We start from the raw sequence: 20,191 nt of genomic DNA on the forward strand, positions 1-20,191 counted from the left end.
AACTTGGGGCAGTCCGATGGTAAGGCGACTTCAAACGGCAAGCCCGGGGTTCAAATCTCATCCGCATTCAACTACGCGGTATTGGCAATTCTAGTAAGCCATTCGATGTCCGGCGTGACCTTTAGATGTCGTTAAGCCAAGAAGAAGAACTATGGAATCATACTTTCCGGTATACAGAAGATTTGCCAGTTTGTTTCTGGCTAGGATTGGAAAATCCTTTTAACAGAGTTGAAAAAGAAGATTTTGAAAAGATGATATCCTTTGGGAAAAAAATCTTTCAGTGAAAGTACTGAGTTTTTGCAACAAAGGATCACAATAAGTCAATTTAATAAAAGCCTTTTAATTTCCCATACAGCCTTCCAGAAATCGTATATATCCTTGGAAATTGTTGATCACTTGAAGACTACGCAGTTTAATATTTCTCGCACTAAAAACACTTCCTCAACAAGGGATAGAATAATGGTTAGTGTTGGACAGAAAAGTTCTTTCGAATGCGATCTAGATAATTTCGAAGCAGCTGAAGACATTTACATTGTTACACTCATACATTGTTCTTTCGTGTCTGAAGCTGTCATCAAAATCTCGAACTTTTATTCACCAACGTTTTGCTCATCCTATTTGAGGTCGAACAGGGTTCGATATCAGGTCCCACCGAGTGAAGACCAATACCGCTACCGTCTTTCACATGCACATTCTCACGACGCTTAATACTTTAATTTTCGCAGATCAAACTGACACCAAAGATGTCTGTCTGGTCGTACCAATACTCATACACTTTATGACGCATGAAAGTCAGCATTCCTTCAAATGGAAATTCAACCGCAACAAATACATTAAGTGTCGTGCCCCATACCCATGTTCGAAAACGCTCGCACACATTCACCCACGTACATCCGTTTTCCGTGTACCAGCACCCAGTGTAATCGTAACGCATTTCCGGGCTCGTTGTTTTACACCCAACGCACCAACGTTTTCGGGTTTGTCAGCATAAATTCCAAAACAGGATCGATTACTGGCGGAAAATGTTACCCCGTTCGCCACAATCGAATATTACCACCGCGTGGCAATGGCACGGAAAGGGCAACATTGCAACGCTAGTCCGGATGCGGGAAATGGAAGAATGCCAAACAGGGGCAGACAGGCGGGTATAAAACCGGCACTGTCACGAGTTGGGCCAAAATAAATTTCTCATCACATTCCAGATTTCCTGCATCCGGTTATGCAAAAGGAAATACAAAAGAAAGAAAAAAAAACCTCGGAAGCGAGTTGAAAGAGGTGGTTACGCGCTCGGGACGAATCTGCTGATACGAGCTATCTATTCGAAGAAGCATTCCTGTGGCTGTGGTTGCGCTAGAAAAGCTACGATGGGAAGAAGCAAACGCAGAAAGGGGGAAGTACGTCGGTACGGGAAGGACATGTGTTATCGATACTGCAAAACGGTTTTCCTGACATCCATCATTCATTCGAGACTGAAAGGTCGGTCGCTCTCGGCCGCTTCTTCGCCAGATGGAAGTGGTTTCAACGCGTAGCGTCGATCGGAACGAAAGCCCTCGCTCTCTGCCAGTCTGGTGGAAACGATGGCGACAAAAAAAGGGGAAAATGGTGAAGTTTGCCTCGGTGTCGACTGTGAATCGTTAGAGTACAGGAAACGAATCCTGTTTGGAAATGCATAGAATGTGGGAATAAGTGTAAATAATTTATATAAATAAATAGCACCTATTGGTTCGAAAAAGCATTTCCAAACATAGGTGCTGGTAGTACACAATGCAGTGCATACAATGTGTTTGCTGCCGAGGAAAACCTAGAAGAGTGCTTCTTTCGTTTGCTTAGTTATTAAAGAAAAAAACTAGCAAAAGCTATTTTTCACTACTAAGGGTTTAACCTTTACCTTCTTCCGAGGTTCCAGACCTTCCCAGATTTTTCCTTGCACCTTTGACCAAACAGAACTAAAAAAATCAAGAACACCGAGTTTAGGTTAAAGAGTCTCAATGTGGTTGCTTGTTTTAGATTACATTTGCTATACAAAGATTCGAAAATGTATTTAATTACGTCGAATAATATGAACGCTTCTCAATCATTCCCAATTTTAATGTCCAATTTCATGCACAAACCTTCGATGTGCGGTACTATTGTTCCGTAGAAAAGCACAAACGACGGGTACGTACCGACTTAACACAACGGAATTGTGAATCTTGTGTAAAGTTTACCTGGTTTGAGACCATTCGTTCCAAGGGCATACGAACTCTCGGCAAATAATGCTACAAGGTTTTGTGCTTATCCGCACAGTTCACAGCACATTCGTTCCCATGCAACGGGGCTCATTTCGTGCCAGCAACAATTTGTACAACGAGCAAAGTTCTACACTGCATTTCTGGAAGAACAAGGTTTTTTTTTTCCTTCCCCACCCCTCTACCCATGCAGCCCCACCTGATGTGGCCGCTCATTGTGTTATTATTTTCCAATCCCGCTTTCTACAACATTTCACTCATTCCTTCAGCTCACCGTAACCACATCGACACAAGTTTCTATCGGGGGAGCGGTTATTTGGCTGCCGGAAAATGCAGAACAATTTTCATGATGCACGTTACCTTTTCCGAAAACCAGATCGGGCCGGATAAAGTATGCTGCATGCCGAGAAACCACTTAGCCTCTTTTTTTTTTGTTTCACACGATAAGAATTGATTTTATAGCTGCTTATTTTATTGGAATTAATTTTGGGGTACACAGTTTTGTAACGAAGGGCAAAGGAAGAAAACGAAAGCTTCGAAATACTATGCAATTTATGTATCACTATGTAGCGGTGAACCTGAAATTACAAGAATGACAAATGAAGCCACGAATCTAAGCAATGTGAATGAAATTTACACCTTCCCTGTGAAGCATTGCACGATATCTTAAGGATCTTGGTTCCTAAAGGATATTTGCTAGATTTTTAAACCTTTTGGCAGATATTGCCAATTCTTAATTCAATCTCATCAAACTAAGGGGTAAATTAAGCACAAAAAACAAGGTATCCTGAGGTTTTTTTGACGAGTGCTCAATTATTTTTGTTCTTGTTCCGAGGTTTTTTGGCGCGGGACCACATGTTTTTGGCATTTCCCAATAAATGTATGGTTTCAACTACTTTTTTGGCTTTACTACTTTTGATGTTGTATTGTTATGCTCGATTTTATAGTGAATTTCTCGTCTAAAAGTTTATACGCACGCTGAGAAACTCCGTAAAGCTGTAACTATAGCATATTTTAGCTTAAAAAATATCCAGGTCGTTTTAGACATTTTTTATTTTTTATTTTTATTTCGAGAAGGACGGCCTGGCGTGTATAATGAAATTATTTTCACACAATAGTAATGGACCACAATGATGTATTGACATGTTTAAGGAGCTCGACCCAATCAATAATAAAAATCGCAGCCGTGAACAAATATTTTCATCGAATCGAATAAAAAATTCTGGTTAAATTTTGATGTTTTATGCCATGCAGTTTAGTAAAATTATGTGAAAATTGAATTATTTACTCTCTGGACAAAATTACATTCAAGCATGCTCTTTTTACTGCTTTAAAAAGTTTCCCAGCGTGCTCATAAGCTTTTATTTAAAAACAAATCAGTAGAAGAAACCAAAAATTTATGGAAATATGTGAAAAAATTATGGGGCATGAACTAAAATATTTAGTCACTCGTCAAAAACCCTTGAGACGTGAACTAAAATATGTAGGCACACGACAAAAGAGCATTGGAAAGTGTCAAAAATTGCTGGAAAATCCTGTAACATACATGAATAAAATAGTGGTTTATCGAAGTTTCAACGTTGATTTCGATTTTCCTCAAGCATGAGATATATATTTTGAATTCAACACATAAAAATTTGTTTCTTAAATTCAGAAAGAAAACCTTTACAAACCAGATAGCTGGTTTTTGAATATTTAAATTTCTTTATTAAAAAGCATGCTGTCTGAAAAACACCAACCACCAATCCCGAGCATCATCGTCCGGGAAGTGCAGAAAGTTAGTTGTAAGAATCGATTAGCGGTGGAATCAATATCACATTTAACTCCTATCAGTGTCAATCAGTGGCAAGATGTTGCACTCCGTCGGCGACATGCGATCATCCCGCACATCTAACGTTCGCCCACCGTTCAGCAACGAAGCGCGTTCCCTGGAGACGCAGATAATGGTTATTTATTTTTTATTGACGCTGCGCTAAACGAATTCAGAGAATTCGAATAATTGCCACTCAGCGTGGCCTGTGTTGCTCATGTGTTGCCGTCAATCGATTGTGCGCGGAGTGGAGTTTTTTTCTTTTTACCCCCGCTGTGTGGTGAAGAGCAAAGCGAGCATAATAAGAACGACCAGCATAAAGCGTAGTGAATTGCTGGTGGTTTGCCAGGCTGCTGTGCATGCTTGTGCACAAGTGTTCGTGGTATTTTTAATTCACCCAGACGCAGACTCAAAACTGCAATCGGAAAATCAAGTAACCGTGCTGGAAGGGTGAAGTTTTGCTTCTTGGAGCGAACCCTCGAGCAAAACTGGGAACTGTTTACAATCTTCCCTTGATAGGTGGACTGTAAGCTGTCAGCCTTGGAAGTAGATGAGATTTTGAACGACTTTCGGATGTTTAAGTCGGTTCGAAGGGTTTGTTTTATTGAGCCAGATTTCACTGAATGTCAATAAATGTTGTCAGTGTGGTATCTGTTGGTTAAATAAAAAAATCTTGATTAGAAAAACTAGAACTATTGATGATCTCAAAAACCTCTTAGTTAAAGTAATAAAGTGTACTAGAAATCGTGCCTAATGTAATGCATTATTCGTCAGCATTCATCAAGATTAATGTTTTTAATACTTTGTAATTTGAATTTGAATTTAAAATCGAGACGTTTGAAAAGGCTTTGTCTTAAAACCAACATAAATCAAAAATACCATTTACGTTTCAAGCACAATCGAAATGTAATCTACCTTAAAATCCACTAATCCTTTATCCATCAATGGTAAAATTGTCTTTAAAACTGCAATGCCCTTCACTACGCCAGCACGTGGAAAATGGTAAACTTTAAAAAGCCGTATAGAGCCTAATGGCCCACACCAGCAAAAAACAGCAGCAGTGTTCCCATTCTATCCTCAGTGAACCTTAGTGTCGGCAGTGGCAGCATAACCCAAACACGCAGCTGATTGCACTACAAACCGCCATGGAGTAATAAATTATATTTTTAATCTACATCAACGTGGTTTCATCGTCGGACCACCAGATTTAATTAATCGAATGGTTACACTTTTGGCAAACTGTTGGTACGCCTACCTTGCTCGCTCGCCGGCAGGTTCGTCATCACCAGTAACTATGCGAAAGAAGTGACCGCGCCCACCCCTCTGGACCGGACTGGGCAGGTGAATCCATAATTAAACTAACCAGATGGGTTGGACAACAACAATAGTCGTTGGGGTGCCTTTTTTTGTGTCCGCGAAAAGAGCTGTGTGTACCCCGCGTAATGCATTCAATTTCAATACAATGAGTAAAAGCGATTTGAGGCGAGTGCGAAATGACCCATTGTTTAAGGATGGCCGTTTAGTGAAAACAAACAAATTACCTGTACTATGAAAATGTTTATGTAGCTATGCTTTAATGCACTGGTTAGAGCAATATTTTTGAGCTCTCTCTCTTCGTTCCTACAAAACTATACAATTTGTTAACAATAATTGAAGTTTATTTTAAATGGGGTATTCATAAACTTAAAGCATTACAGCAGATAGTCAACTACAACCTACACCATACCATCATCCGCATTCTTGGTGCATACCAATGCTCGCATTATGTACATCAAATATCTACGCATCGGTGGAATTTTGCACTGTCGGTTCATAACGAAATATTTCCCAAAATTGCCAACTGCACTAGAAACATTCTAAGCAAAACAAATACCTGTACCAACCACGCCCTTTCTAATCCAGCTCCAGCTGACAGAACTTTGCAGACTAACAAAAATATGATAGATCCTCAATAGTGGCATCGAGTTGCATCGAAATTATGCTACACTAGGGAATAATTTAATATGCAACGCCCCCCCCACGACTTCCCATTAGTCCCGCACAGTTCACACGACAATCGCTAATGTTGACGCAACAGCAATCGAAGTACATTCTTCCATTTTCTCCATTTTTTTTTTCCCCCCGCCACAGGTCGTCCCCAACCTTCGGTCAAATGGCTCATCAACGGCATACTGGTGGACGAGCAGTACGAGCACAATTCGGGCGATGTCATCGAAAATCGGTTGCTGTGGCCAGCGATTCAGCGTTCGGACCTGAATTCCATCTTTACCTGTCAGGCAACGAACACGCTGCTCGTGGAACCGAAGGAGAGCAGCTTCGTGCTAGATTTACATCGTAAGTCGACAGTTCAAAAGAATGTGTTCCCGTCGTTTTCGTTTTCTCCACACCGCAACACCGTCCCAATCGTTGCAAATCATTGCAGTGCCAGTTTAAACATTTATCCAACCAGCTAAAGCAAATGTGTTCCAACGCTATTTCACAATTGTCACTCGAACAGTCCGAGCGGGAAGAAAACGCCAACTAATGGGCAAAAGATATTCTCTGGGGATTATGATTTCCGGTTTCCGACATTGCTCCCGAGCGGGATGAATCCATCTGATTGTCGAATTCTCATTTCATTAAAATCTCATTACTTTTGCGTCCATACCATAGCCGGTACCGGTATGCCATACGAATGCCTGCCACCGTCTGCTGCCGGCCACCGGGCCATCAGTTTATTTTTTGCACAATTTCTAGTAGCAAAATTGAGCGCGTCATCGTATTTCTTGAATCGGCCAACCGTTCGATTGCAATGGACAGCATGAGAAAGCAAAACGAGCTAAATCTTCTTTTGTTGTTTTTATTTAAGACATTTCTTGGTCATCAGATATCAGATTTTTTTGGGTGGTTCTATTTTCTGGAGCGTAAACGGATCCAGAATTTTTTTTACAGCTCAATATTTATGTTCTGCTGGGCTGAATGGAGCTAAATGACTTTAAATCTAGAAAAATCAGCTTTAATTTTCTATGCCATTTCCTAATCAAACTCTTTCTCGATTTCATTAGCAGATAAATATTTCATGAAAACGTTCAAGTTCAAGTAAAACTGTTCTAGAAGTCAAGAATTGTAACAGTTCGCAACGGATTCTACTAAAATTGATGCGTAGCCAATTGAATTAATTTTGATGTCTTATTAGAAGGAATCGCCTTTATTTTATTGGTGTATTTTTAAAACGGTATTTTTACATTGGCAGTGTAAAAATACTGTTTTGAGGCAACATCCCAAAAATAATTCAAAATCATCAAAAATATTTTTTTCTCAGCCATGGCAATCGATAAAACAAAATGGTTAGAATTCCATTTCCAATCACCTGTAAAATAATATTCCTTCAACATTTACACGCAGTCGAACCGTACACGACTGGGCAGGGATGGAATTTGACACAAACAAGCAAAAATTCTTCGTTTTGCCCTTTCCCATTTCCCTGATTGATACGATTGTCGGAAAAGATTCGCCATTTTTTTATCCAAAAATATTAATCTTCTCCTTTCGTGCTCATCTTGCACCGATTTCCTTAGGGCACAGAGGAAAACTGGCTAGTAACGGGGACCAGTAAATGATAACTCATTCCATCTTCTCGATATTTGCGTTAGGATATAAGATAGAATAGCCCTTCAGGGGACAAAAACTAGAACCTAGAATTTGCATCACCTGAGTCAACCCAGCTGGCGATGGTTTTGGAAACCGGATGAGAGCGAAAGGGAAAAGAGCCGAAATCATTTTACATCACTAAATGACCTGGACCGAAGGGTGTCGTAGGAAGCAAAAAAAAAAAGATGAAAGAGTTATCGATCAAATGATAAAAGCAATAATTCATTGGACTTTTTTTCGTGCACAAACGAATACAACACTGTCACACAATAACTTTTGTGCCCATTTTCTGTGTCCCGCACGGTTGTGACGTATCTGCTTTCATTATCACTGTGAACATAGCGTTACGGGTAGGCCGATCTAATGGAATAGAGGCAAAATAACTGTGAACATAATATTCTTGAATTTGTATCTCTTTCATCTTAGTGCTTTATTTCCTAGGTTATCCTTCCCGAGAAAAGAACTGAACCAGTTTATTTTTAACCTGTAATATTATTTTTCAAAAATGTTTTTGAGATCTTCGTTTTTAACTTCGTAGACTTGAATTTAGCTGTATTTGAACAGTCAGAAGTCCTGCTTTCGAGAGGACGGTCTGAGTCTAGTACTCGAATCATAATTCTGCCAAGTAAAAGACCAGAATCTCTATGAGCCAAACCATAGAAATGTCCACATCCCTAAGGAAAAATATCAAACTTTTTTCGTTTGACTTCATTCACAACAAAATCTATTCTGAGTTTCGGTTCTATTATGTTCTTTACTATTCATTATTGAAAGTCCATACATCGTCTGCTTCAAGAAACCGTGAGAGCCCTTCGTTCTCCCAAAGGACAGAATAATTTCCAACGAAAAACAATAAAACAAACCACCAAAGCGAACGATCGAAAAACAAAATCAATGCCGCAAAAGGTAGTGATCGTTATTTTCCAACACTCCTGCACACCTGCAGCTCCAGCTATCCGTTCGTAATCTGGAATATTTACTGGTTTAGATTGAACCACTCTTTTTTTGCTTCTATTTCTTATCATTACTTCTCTTTTCATGTGCTTCAAACAACCACCTTCAACCCGTCCACCGTCCCCCATAATACCGCAGTGAAACCATTGAGTGTGAAGATAATGAACCCGCAGACGCCATTAGTAGCCGATCGACGATATGAAATCTCCTGCGAAAGCGTTGGTTCGAGGCCAAATGCGATTATAACCTGGTACAAAGGAAAGCGACAATTACGTCGTGCAAAGGTTAGTATACGTGGGGGGTAAAGCCGACCACCTTCCCCTCTGTGTTGTGGGGTACTGGTGCACACTCTAAGCGGAAGGTTGTGGCCGAATGGCTAAGTTATGGGAAAGGAAGAATCGTTCATTTCCCCCACAATAACAAGGGCGAAATCGTTCGGCCGTGAAAGCAAATAAAAAGAACTAGTAAAGAAAGTCCTGTGGTCCTGTGGTCCTTTGTTTTCACCCGGTAGGTAGAGCCGCCCGCGTTCGGGGACGTTCAGGCGGGCGAGCATTGTGATGGTGGAAACTCATGCGAAAGGAAAACGAATGCACACGCTCTTCATGATGGTGGAGAATGTTTTATTGAATTTATGAAAATGGACGAACGTCCGTAAACTAAGGACCACCTACATGATCCTGTTCCCTGCCACGCCCTGTGCCTCTATCTGACCTATCATCAAACTGAGAAAACCAAAGCCTCAAAACAACAAAAGCCTGCGGAACCTACGGCAACTAGTACGACGGTCAGTGTTGAGCCAGATTCAGACGGCATGGACGTCCTCACTGTGTATAGGTTGCTCTTGGACGCAAGCTATAAAGATCGTATGCATCTATAAATAAGGCATCGTACAATTCCACAGGAAACAACAGGGCTGGTCAATGCTTGGAAATGGTGCATTTTGTGGCATTCACTGTCTGAAAAACGTACCTTTCTTACAACTTATTGGAGAAGTGACATCCGTTAGAATGCTGGATTTATTTTCCATTTTCATACTGTTCTCTTTAAATTCTGCACACTTCACTTTAATTCTTGTACTGGATGCTTAGGACATTGTGTGAGTTGCAAAATGTTAATGAACTGCTTTTTTTTCTTGAACCCGTCCTCAACCGATTGTCAATGTAAACAATTCAACATGCAACTACTTTGTACTACAACTTTTGATAGTTCATTTAAGGTGTGTTTAGGTGTAAAATATTAATAAGATTTATGTATCGTAACTAAGTTTCATGTCACTAGCTTCGAAGTGGAAGAGGAACTCAACTTCTGAGGAGCCTGTGAGGAGCTTATCCCGTCACAGACAACAGCAGTTTTCTTGTCAAAATTTCAACGTGTACTGGAGCTCTCAAACGGCTTCAAACAATTAAAATCAAATCCGTAAAAAAATCAAAAGTGCTTAAGATAATTTAAAGTTAGACAAAGTTTTGAGCTTTCGATCCTCAGACTTGATATTCCCAAATTGTTAAAATTGTGTTTTCAATAGTATGCTACAGCTCAAAACATTTTTTGAAGTGTAGGTATCCTCTTCCTTATGGCCTATCTATTCTATCCAGGGCTGCATCCAATCTCCGACAAGTTGTGCTCCTCTACGTCTCGTGGCAAAGGGGTCGCTGACGAGCATTTTCCTGTTGGGACATGAGTCAGGCATCCTCATCAGTGCCAGTACCACGTGCAAAGCCCAGCCGAGCTAGCTCGCGGTTCATACTCCTTCTCGAGACGCCTTCACTGAACAATCGGCCTTCAGATTACGCTTGTTACGTTGTTGTCCAAAGCTATGATCCTACCAAGGTGGTAGATTACATCTACTATCTCGAGATCGTCGCCGTCAACTGTTACTATGCTTCTGAACCGGGCTCCATCTACCTCTCACTATTAAAGGGATATTGTGGCCTTGGGTGACCCGTTGGAAAGGCGAAAACGGCGCCAGTCTCCTCCCGCCAGAACCGGGACTCATATCATATTCGGGCCGCTCCCTCTTAGTGAGAACTAACTATCCAACTACGTGGTATCTACAAGTTTGGTAACAGCCTCAACAGCCTCAACAGTCATGCCAGCTTCCCAGGGAGTATGTACTGCTGCATGGTGTACATCGGATCGATCTATGGTATCGTAGGCCGCCTTGAAGTTAATGGTAGTGCGTAGGGATCTGATGCTCTCAGGATTTGATAGCTAGTTGGTTTGCCTTCAAATCCCATAATGGGACTGGATATCGATTTGACCTAAATCCTACCAATCAGTCGATGCCTGATGGCGACAAGCCTCTGTGGCATAAACGTAGCTATACGTATTTTATTTTTGCTACCAAACTATTTACCAAATAATAAAAAATGTACATTCGGCTGTACGTCATGCGAACGTTACGGTCGTTCAGTTAGCTATTCAAAGTGAAAAACTGTCCCCTGAATATCTTGTGTGGGTTGCATATTATTGTTTCCTCTTTCATTGGCACAGAATTCAAAGAATTGCTGAAACTTTTAGAACTTTCGTCTAATCCGCCGCTAGAGAAGTGTCCGAGAATATCGGTGGAAACACGATACAGCACTTTGTGAAATGGAAAACCACTCGTTCGGGTAGTGCAATTAACAATGAGCGAACATTCAATAAGTCGCAAGTTTTTCTGCGCTTGTCAGTGAGATTTGAGTAAATGGAAAATTTATATTTAACTGTCCACTTTAATCGTGTCGAGCAGTAAATGAATCTATTAAATGAGTAGTTTATTAGCGAGTTTTAATAATCACTTATTAAGCGTTTTATCAAACTATGCTTTAATTTTAGCTCTCGCAGAACAAAAAATCATTTAAACTACTCTATTAAAAAAAAACTTTACCCGCAGATTAGTATGAACAGGTTCCTAAACACCGAGTGAAGTTGACTAATCTATTGTCGCTCGCTCCGAGCAGCTATGCCTCTCTAATATCAATTTCTAATATTCAAAGTGCTTTGTATTTCATTCCATTAAGTGCGCTTTCCCGTCGAAAGAGGTTAACTTGACCGAAACCAAATCGTTTATCGTCTGCACGGCTATCACCCGCCCTTCGCTAGAGGACGAAGAAAACACTGTACACCATAAAATTATTCGCCCATGCTGCTTGTCCTCTATCAAATTTTACATTCGCAATATTTTTCATGAAATCACTCGTTTTCCTTCTCTTTCTTCCCTTTTTTTTTGTTGGCCCATTTGCCGGCAACGCTACAGGAGGAGATCCTGAACAACACCACCCGCTCGGAGCTTAGCTTCGTACCGACAACCGAGGACGATGGTAAGCTGATAACTTGCCGCGCCGAAAACCCGAACGTTACCGGACTGTTTTTGGAAACATCCTGGAAGATTGAAGTTGTCTGTGAGTAACAAAAAAAAACATTCGTTTCGGATGAAGATAAAACACTGACAGCAGGCGGAGGAAGCATTCGACGGGGGGACACCCAGTGTTGGCGCAATGGTTCGACGCAAGTTTACAGAACTTCGAATTTCTGCGGGCAGAATAAATTCAAAACTTCACTGCCGCCTCCTACCGTACGGTACGGTTCGAAGGATTGCTGGCAGAACGGCGCAACGGTAGCAAGCCCATAAAAGCTCCCTAGCGTGCGCATCAAAGCGTGGAAGCGAAGAAATTAATTAAAATTAAATTCAAATCAACAATCGTAAAAAAGTATTCGCGTTTATAGTGCGCCGTCTTGTGCGGGAAGTCAGGCGTCCGTTTCGTGGTCGGTTTCTGGAAGAACTTTTCGGTAGTTCCGGCTGGGTAGACGCCGCGCCGCGCGGAAATGTTTCCATACACCGCGCAACGGAAGCTCACATCTTTAAGGGGTCGTCATGAAATCCGGGACCCGCCCGATGGTGGGAATCATTTTTCGATGTGAAGTACGCAGCGACTGAGAGCGTATCTACCGAGACGTTCCTCTACCACCTTCTAAACGCATCCCTCGATGCTCCTGACGCGCCCGGGACCAAGACGGTGGATGCCATTTTTCCCTCAGCCACAGAATGTCGATGCTCGTCCCTACGAGCGGAATACAATTCGGCTTTTTATTGTCGAGTTAATTGCGGTTTTTGATTCGGTATGTTTGATAAAACTTTATCGTTGTACACAGCGCCCCGCAAACCGGTTCCGACCTCTGGTACGCACCGCACAATCTTAAGATGGTGTGACTAAGATTTGCAAAGTTCCAACATTTTAAGAAACAAAAAATAAAGCACACGCGACTAAACGCTCCGGACAACCTTTGCCAGAATGGGAACGAAAAAGGGAAAATGTGCGCTCCCCGTAGGCCTGCTGCTCCGTAGGTCTGAAGATCTCGCACAGGATAGCGCCAGCACGCCGGCAAACGGTGGCACAATTCCTATTGCTCGGCCTCGCCACTGTAACTAATTTATTTGAACCACCATTACAAGCATTCCTTCAAAGTCTTTCCGGCTTGGGCAAGTGTGCGCTCCGGCTCAAATGCCACCGAAAAAAAAAAAAACAGTTTCCGAAACGTGGGTTTCCACTTTCTGTTCGGGTAACTATAATTAAAAACTTTTGTGCTAAAATTTTGTGCAAGCTTTTTCGATTAAGCTTTAGCCATCCTGAGTCACTGGTCGCATTACGCGGACACTTTACCAACAATTACTGTCGAGAGTCGAATGTACGAGCTCAGTTTCTAAACTTCTGCTGCTGCACATTTGCTGCACGGAAGTGGAAGAATTCGCGCGTACTCCTGACGTAGCACAATAATGTATGAATTTTGTGCTGTGTGTCTAATGAATGAGAAAACTATGTTTTATCTGACTCATTAGCAATTATAATTGGAAGCTTACCTATGCAACTCAAGAAATGGCAATTGAAATATTTTAATCCAATTAACCGTTCGAGTGGGTTACATATTTATCTTAAGCATTGATCCTATGTTTCTTGTACAGATAAACTATCTAGATAAAAGATCCATCGAAATTTTCAGCCGTTTTTAGACTCGGTTGAAGATTAGGCGAGACTTACCCAGGCAGAATTGACATCCTAAGCAAATTCTAAACCACTGATATTCTAAAATTCTAAGGCACTGATATTCTAAAATGTTTCTGTCTAGAATGACTTCAAAAGATTCTACTTTAACTAGTAAAAAGTCTAGCACATACAACTGATTCTAATTTTTCCTAATGATTTTTGTTGTATATTTCTACATACATTTATAAATGTATTAACTTTTTTTATTTATGTAGAACGGCCTGGACATATAGATTTATTTTATGTTGTAGGGATTGGTTTTTTATAATTTTTTTTTACCTAAAGGAGCCGGTAGAACTGTTCGCGATTTATTTTTCTCCTTTTTCAAGATTTTTTATCATTTGTTTTAAGGTCCTTTTCATCATTATTTAAAACATTTTCGATTTTCTATCTTCAGCTCGTTTCGATCATTGTTTCGTTATTTTCTCTTTGGTTTTAATTTAATTATTTTTATTTAATTATTTATTTTTGAGTATGATGGCTCTCTGCCATACTCATCGTATTGTCTAATTTTATCTTTTTTATTTTTTCTTCTACCTTAACATATTGCCAGCTCACTGTCTTACTTAAAAAAGATAGTAAAACAAACTGTTAAAATTTTAAATCTACTTCCCTTGCTTGCTTTACTTACCAGCTAAATGGTTCGTTAATCTTCCGTCTCATCGTCACCCGTGTCGTTCGTTCCGGGAACGGATGATCGGGAAACAATCCCGAAAGCAACATCCCGCACACATGCTACATGCTACGTGGCTACCACTGCACTGATGCACTTTAAATATTCGATTTTCCGGTCCATTCGTTCTATCCTCAGCTTGCACCATTTGGCAAGCAAAGCTGAACCCAGCTGGTTCGGGAAACAAATGCACATTCCCTTGCCCGGCAGTGACTTCCATAGACACAGTAAAGTTTTTCACCGGTTAGTTACAACAAAAAAAAAGATGCGAATAAGAGGATTGAAGTTTTCACTCTTCTCTTTTTCGCTACCAAATGTGTTACCTTCGAAGTTAAGATACCGCAACAGTACCAACTGAGGCATCCTGTACGATGCTGCTGTTCCCTGGCGTCTACAATCTCGTGCACATCGCGTTCTCACGACAAGCTTAGCACCCAAATCCAATCGATTAACCCAAATGCAAGATTTTATTTATGATATTAGTGCAGAGTGCTGAATTTTTCATCCCGCTTCCTTCTTGAGCGTGCCAGATAGCCCTTTACGGATAGCCAGAGTATGTTCCTTACTTACAGGCAAGATCGAAAGGATGATTTTTCTCATCGATCGTCCTAATGCGCTCGGCAAGATTTGGGCACATGTTTGAAGCGGAGGCAGAACTAGCGAAGGCGAAGCGAAAATGGCCAAACTACGTTAGCAGAAAAGTGCATTACTAACCACTAACAGTTTCTTCCCCGGAAAGCCTGAGGGTAAAATGGATATATATTTTTCACTGGGAAACCGGCAGGGCGACACTTGAAAAGGAAGGCGAGCAGCAGGTTGTTCGCACCTCTGCCGAGACATACGATGATAGAGTTTGGATTTTTTTATGTTCCAGATGAATTCTTGCTGAAGGAAAAAGGACATCACAGAAGATGAAGTGCAGGTTTTAGTCGAGAATTGAAATTAAAATAAATTCATTGGAAATGAGGCACTCTACTCATAACTCTACGATCTAACCAAGTGGTGTATCTGTGTTAAAATTTCCATTCTTGTTAATAAAAAAGTTAAACCAGAGTACTACTCCCTCCTTTATTGCATCATTGCTCTATTAAGAGAAATTGAAATTAATCTGCGCCATTACATTTCGAACGTCACCAAAGTTAATAAAATCCTGATTTTATCACAGAATTTATGTCAATTCCCAGTAAATCCTCCTTTAAAGTTCGAAGTTGTATGTTTGTTGTGGGAATGCAGAAGGAAAAAAAAAGCTCACTGCCAAAGAAAAGGAAAGGTCTCCGTAAACCAGGCCACACAAAGGGTCTTCGGTCGTGCAACATTTTCCCAGAGAAAAATAGATCCTTAATCTACTTAATATCTTGATTACAATGGAGTTACAAATTTTTCGCCTTACTGAAAGCAAACGGCTCAAACGAGTTAATAGCATTATAGTCAACCATCTTCTCCGGTCTTCTCGCTCCACATTGCACCTCGGCGGTACTGTCCCATGCTCAGCAAGACAGCCCCAACCAACAAAAAGACCATCCAAACAGAAAACTGTCTCAAGAACTTTCACCGATCCAGCACGTACCACAGTTTCGTATGTTCGGTGTGTATGGTTCTTTCCCGGCAGCATAGAGGCATTGAGTCGGGATATAAAGTTCTGGTGAGGAAAACCAATGAAATTCTGGTTTATCGATTTGCCGGCACCAAACCAAACCACCCCGCAAAAAAAAAGAGAAAAGATTAGCCCGAATGATTTATCTCTTTTGCGTCACGCTATTGTTAAGCAAAGTGATCGCTGAGCAGGAGTGTTGCAAAAATGGAGGCCAACAGGGAATGTGACATCGGGAAACGTTCCCGAAACATTACACCGGGAGCCGGAGGGGGAGGGCTAGGGGAGGAAAAAAAACCACACGCACATACAGACACACGTACACGCTCACCAAAGAACACCATTTGACCATTGTGCATGACAACCGTCCGATTTGGGTCGTACGTTTTCGGATTTTTATTTTTCATTTGTACCATCTTGCTGGCCATGCTCTGGGTCTCCCCTCGTTCGACCGCACATCACTAGACAACCAGAGTTCCAATCCCATACGTATCCTTACTAACCAGAAGGCGACATTCTCTCTCTCTTTCTCTCTCACACACACATTGCTATTCCATCGATGCATTCAATCTTTCTAATCTTGCGAGTTCAGATCCTCCGATTGTGTCGCTGCGGCTCGGTTCCACACTATCGGCGGATGACATCAAGGAAGGGGACGATGTTTACTTCGAGTGTCACGTCCAAGCGAATCCTCCGTGGAGAAAATTACACTGGCTACACGACGTAAGTGTTATTTATGGTCAATTCTTTCCCCTTTTTTCTCTCTACTATCTCCCTGTTCAGGATAGGTCCTTCCGATCGATCCAAGGTTTTTGTACATCAACTTCCTAAACAAAACGGGGGCTGTTGGTGAGGTAGAATCGTTCCTTGAAAAAAAAAAAAAAAGGTTTTGGTAGTACCGTAGTGTGCCAATTCCGCTGATCGCAAGTATCCCCTGGGATGCACACATGGTCGTAAAAGATGTTTCAATTCCGTTGAGCATCCGGTACAGCGCAATCTTAGCAAACCACACAGTTTGGGAAAATATATGCACCAAAGCACTAACCTTGTAGTCAACTTCTTTTTGCGTTAAATTTTGAGCCCAATAAGTGTGTTCAATCCTTTCGATACTCCTTCAGATGAACGTTAATAATGTGTTTTCTTGCAGGGTGTTATGATAACTCACAATGCCACGGCCCGTGTGATACGATCCAATCAGAGTCTTGTACTGCAGAAGGTTACACGCAACTCGTCCGGAAATTACTCGTGCAGTGCCATCAATGCTGAGGGTGAAACGGTCAGCAATCAACTAGCGTTAAGGGTCAAGTGTGAGTATACTTTGCTGAGGAGCAGTATATAAATAGTAAATTTTACAATACACTACTTTAACTACTATGAATACAATTTTTACAAAGTGTACAATTATATTATGCTTAGGAATCTATATTCAGCCCCAAAGCTGTCATCTTGGAAGATTACACCGGTTTTATTACATTCCAAACCAATTTTATATAGTGCAGAGAATCAATTAAAAGCGATGGGAAATTCAATTGTACATACAATACACAATACAATCCTTTCCCACTGTATCAGAGCACCTAGTCAAACAAAGCTTTCGTGTGAAGTATTCGTAACCAGCGTTCCCTGCCCACCAACCTCTTTCCAGATGCTCCGGTTTGTGCGACCGACCGGATCATCATCGTCGGTGCATTCCGTAGCGAATCGCTGCAAATACCGTGCGAAGTGCATGCCGACCCACCGCCCCGGCAGTTCAACTGGAAGTTTAACAATTCCGGCGAAACGCTCAAAATCGGCAAGGAACGGTACGTCAAGAACGGGTCCGTCAGTCTGCTCAACTACATGCCGGTCAGCGATCAGGACTACGGGACGCTTACGTGCTGGGGTCAGAATGAGGTCGGCACCCAAGATTGGCCCTGTTTCTTCCAGGTTGTGCTAGCAGGTAGGTTCCGTGCTCTCGATCCTGCTGTTGTTTCGCGTCAACACCAATGTGCTTTACTCCCGTTTGTAAAGAAACGTATTTTCACTAAATGTTGACACGTTTCCTGTATTCCCTTCAATCCAGGACTCCCGTCAGCGGTGAAAAACTGCTCGATAAACAATCAAACGCAGCATTCGGTGGAGGTGCAGTGTTTGCCCGGGTACGATGGAGGTTTACCGCAAATTTTCATCCTCGAAGTGATTTCCAGCCGGACCGGTCGTGTGCGGTAAGTAGTGCCGTGCTGCAGTCCCATTCCTTCGTCGCTTATTGTCCAAAAACCGGAAGTGTTGCACATTGTGCTGTGAGCACTCGGCATACACAAGGATAAGCGGTGCAATCGAATTGTCTGTGCTGAGTGTGTGTGTGTGTGTGTGTTTGAAGTGCAATTCGACCCACACCGGCAGCGGCGTGTTTGACAATCAATCCCAGCTCCGATAGTGTCGCGCCTTGCAACGAAGCGTCACTTCCGATCTGAACGTTCCTTCCCGTTTCTGGATGCACGGAGTACCAGCACACAAATCACTTCCACTTTCCGCTGTAACATTTCGTGCATCGTCGTGCTTGAGTATAGAGGAGGGTGTTGTATTACTTGCCAGCTGCCAACAAAAGGAAACACTCCATCATTATCTTCCTCCCTTACTTCTGTGCGCTGGTGGGTTTCCTTCCTACCCATTGATGTGACTTCCACTCTTGTGTGCTGTTTTTCCAACGCGGAAATCACGTTCCAACCGACAAATGTTCAAAGGGAAGGAAACCTTACACCCATTCATCCACACTGGGTGGTGTGAGAAATTGCAAATACCTATGTGGTGAAATGAGAAAAAAAACGAAAGCCCGTGAAACCCACAAGATGCTGCAACACCACACAAGCTCTTCAAAAGGAGCCAACCATACACCGTACAATGGTCACAATGGGAATGATTGTTTCTTTGGAACAAAATGCAGCTTTCGCTACGTCGGAGCCATTTCCCAAGAAGGCAATCAATTCTTGTTGGTCAATTATAGAGGTTGCATACTGAGAATAATCATTTCTAAAGTAGTTTCTAATATTGTGCAACTTCCTAACGGAATGTCAGGGAAGAAAGGTTTTCAAAAAGAATTTATTTTGAATTTTAAATTTGAAATTTCTGTTCCAAAACGTGTTTGCCATTAAAATTGTGTTCCATGGTGTAAGCTGACAATTAGTTGTCAATAATTCCTTTGCGACAAGCACTACATTGATTGATATGGGTAACAAAGTGCAAAACAAACTCCCGCTGTCCATCACCAGCTAACAATGCACAACAAAATTGACCTGCAGCTGCACATCCATCCCGTTAGTCATTTGCACACCGCCATTATTATGGTGGTGGATAATGTAGAAATCGTGACTGGAGATAAACATCCGCTGCACAATAAACTGCACAATTGCCACACACCGCCAACGGTTGACAAACTGTTACACGAGATGCGGACCGATTGCTGCCAAAGTGTTAGTTCCGACCGGTGCACATCGATTGCACTCGATAATCGTTCCGAGTATCATTAAACCGCGCGCGCGCGCGCTCGCCTGACACCACACCTGTCAACTGATACATCCGCCCGGGGATGAATGTCTGCCTTTCCGGTGTTACTCCCATTCCCTCCCTTCCCGCAGGTACAACGTAACCAACCCGGACGAACCATACTTTCTGGTGGAATCGCTCGAGAGCCTGATTCATTACGGCGGTGCGTACGACGACATTGGCGACGACAACCCACTGAAAGCCATCATTTACGCCGTCAATCAGAAGGGCCGCAGCCAGGGAATAGTGGTGAAGGACTTTTACCTTGAGAGTACCGTGGAAAACCGCGCCGGTAAGTACCCCCCCCCCCCCTGCCGTCCCTCATACCACCCGGTACGGTGGGAGATGATTTCTTTTTTCGACACACGTGACTCATTTTTACAATTCCGCTTTCCTTCGCCGCCATTTTGCTACACTGACAACATTGCCGCGCCGCGACAGTGCTAACGAGCAGCTCGCTCGATAGTATCTCGCCGATCCTTTTCGGTGTGCTGCTGACGCTGCTGGTGCTCTGTTTCGTTATCTTCGTCCGCGTCTACTACATCAAAGCGACTGCCACCAGCACCACCATCACGAACGTTAGTAATGACTTAGTTAGTAATTCAAAGCAAGGCAGCAACAAACAGGATAGCCTGGCGAAGGTAAGTAAGCACAAACTTCGCGCCGGATACATTACCTGGGCCGTGCAAGTTGTCAGAATTCTTTTTTTTTTTTTTTTTGGTTCCGATTGAATCGCTCACTCGCGAGTCATCATGGGACGGG

The 20,191-nt window shown here is 42.1% G+C and overlaps 1 protein-coding gene across 1 annotated transcript in view; it reads left to right on the plus strand.

Moving 5' to 3' along the window:
• The window catches only part of LOC126564015 (CD166 antigen-like), a 128,859-nt gene that overhangs the window by 91,224 nt on the left and 17,444 nt on the right, over positions 1-20,191 (plus strand). The window contains exons 6-14 of the mRNA XM_050220916.1: positions 6,169-6,372; positions 8,761-8,906; positions 11,858-12,002; positions 16,500-16,630; positions 17,055-17,214; positions 17,553-17,846; positions 17,970-18,111; positions 19,522-19,721; positions 19,871-20,070. Of these exons, the coding sequence (XP_050076873.1) occupies positions 6,169-6,372; positions 8,761-8,906; positions 11,858-12,002; positions 16,500-16,630; positions 17,055-17,214; positions 17,553-17,846; positions 17,970-18,111; positions 19,522-19,721; positions 19,871-20,070 (1,622 nt within the window). The remainder of the gene's footprint in view (positions 1-6,168; positions 6,373-8,760; positions 8,907-11,857; positions 12,003-16,499; positions 16,631-17,054; positions 17,215-17,552; positions 17,847-17,969; positions 18,112-19,521; positions 19,722-19,870; positions 20,071-20,191) is intronic.

The sequence above is a fragment of the Anopheles maculipalpis genome, chromosome 3RL (genome assembly GCF_943734695.1).
Source record: "Anopheles maculipalpis chromosome 3RL, idAnoMacuDA_375_x, whole genome shotgun sequence".
Classification (NCBI taxonomy): Eukaryota; Metazoa; Arthropoda; class Insecta; order Diptera; family Culicidae; genus Anopheles; species Anopheles maculipalpis.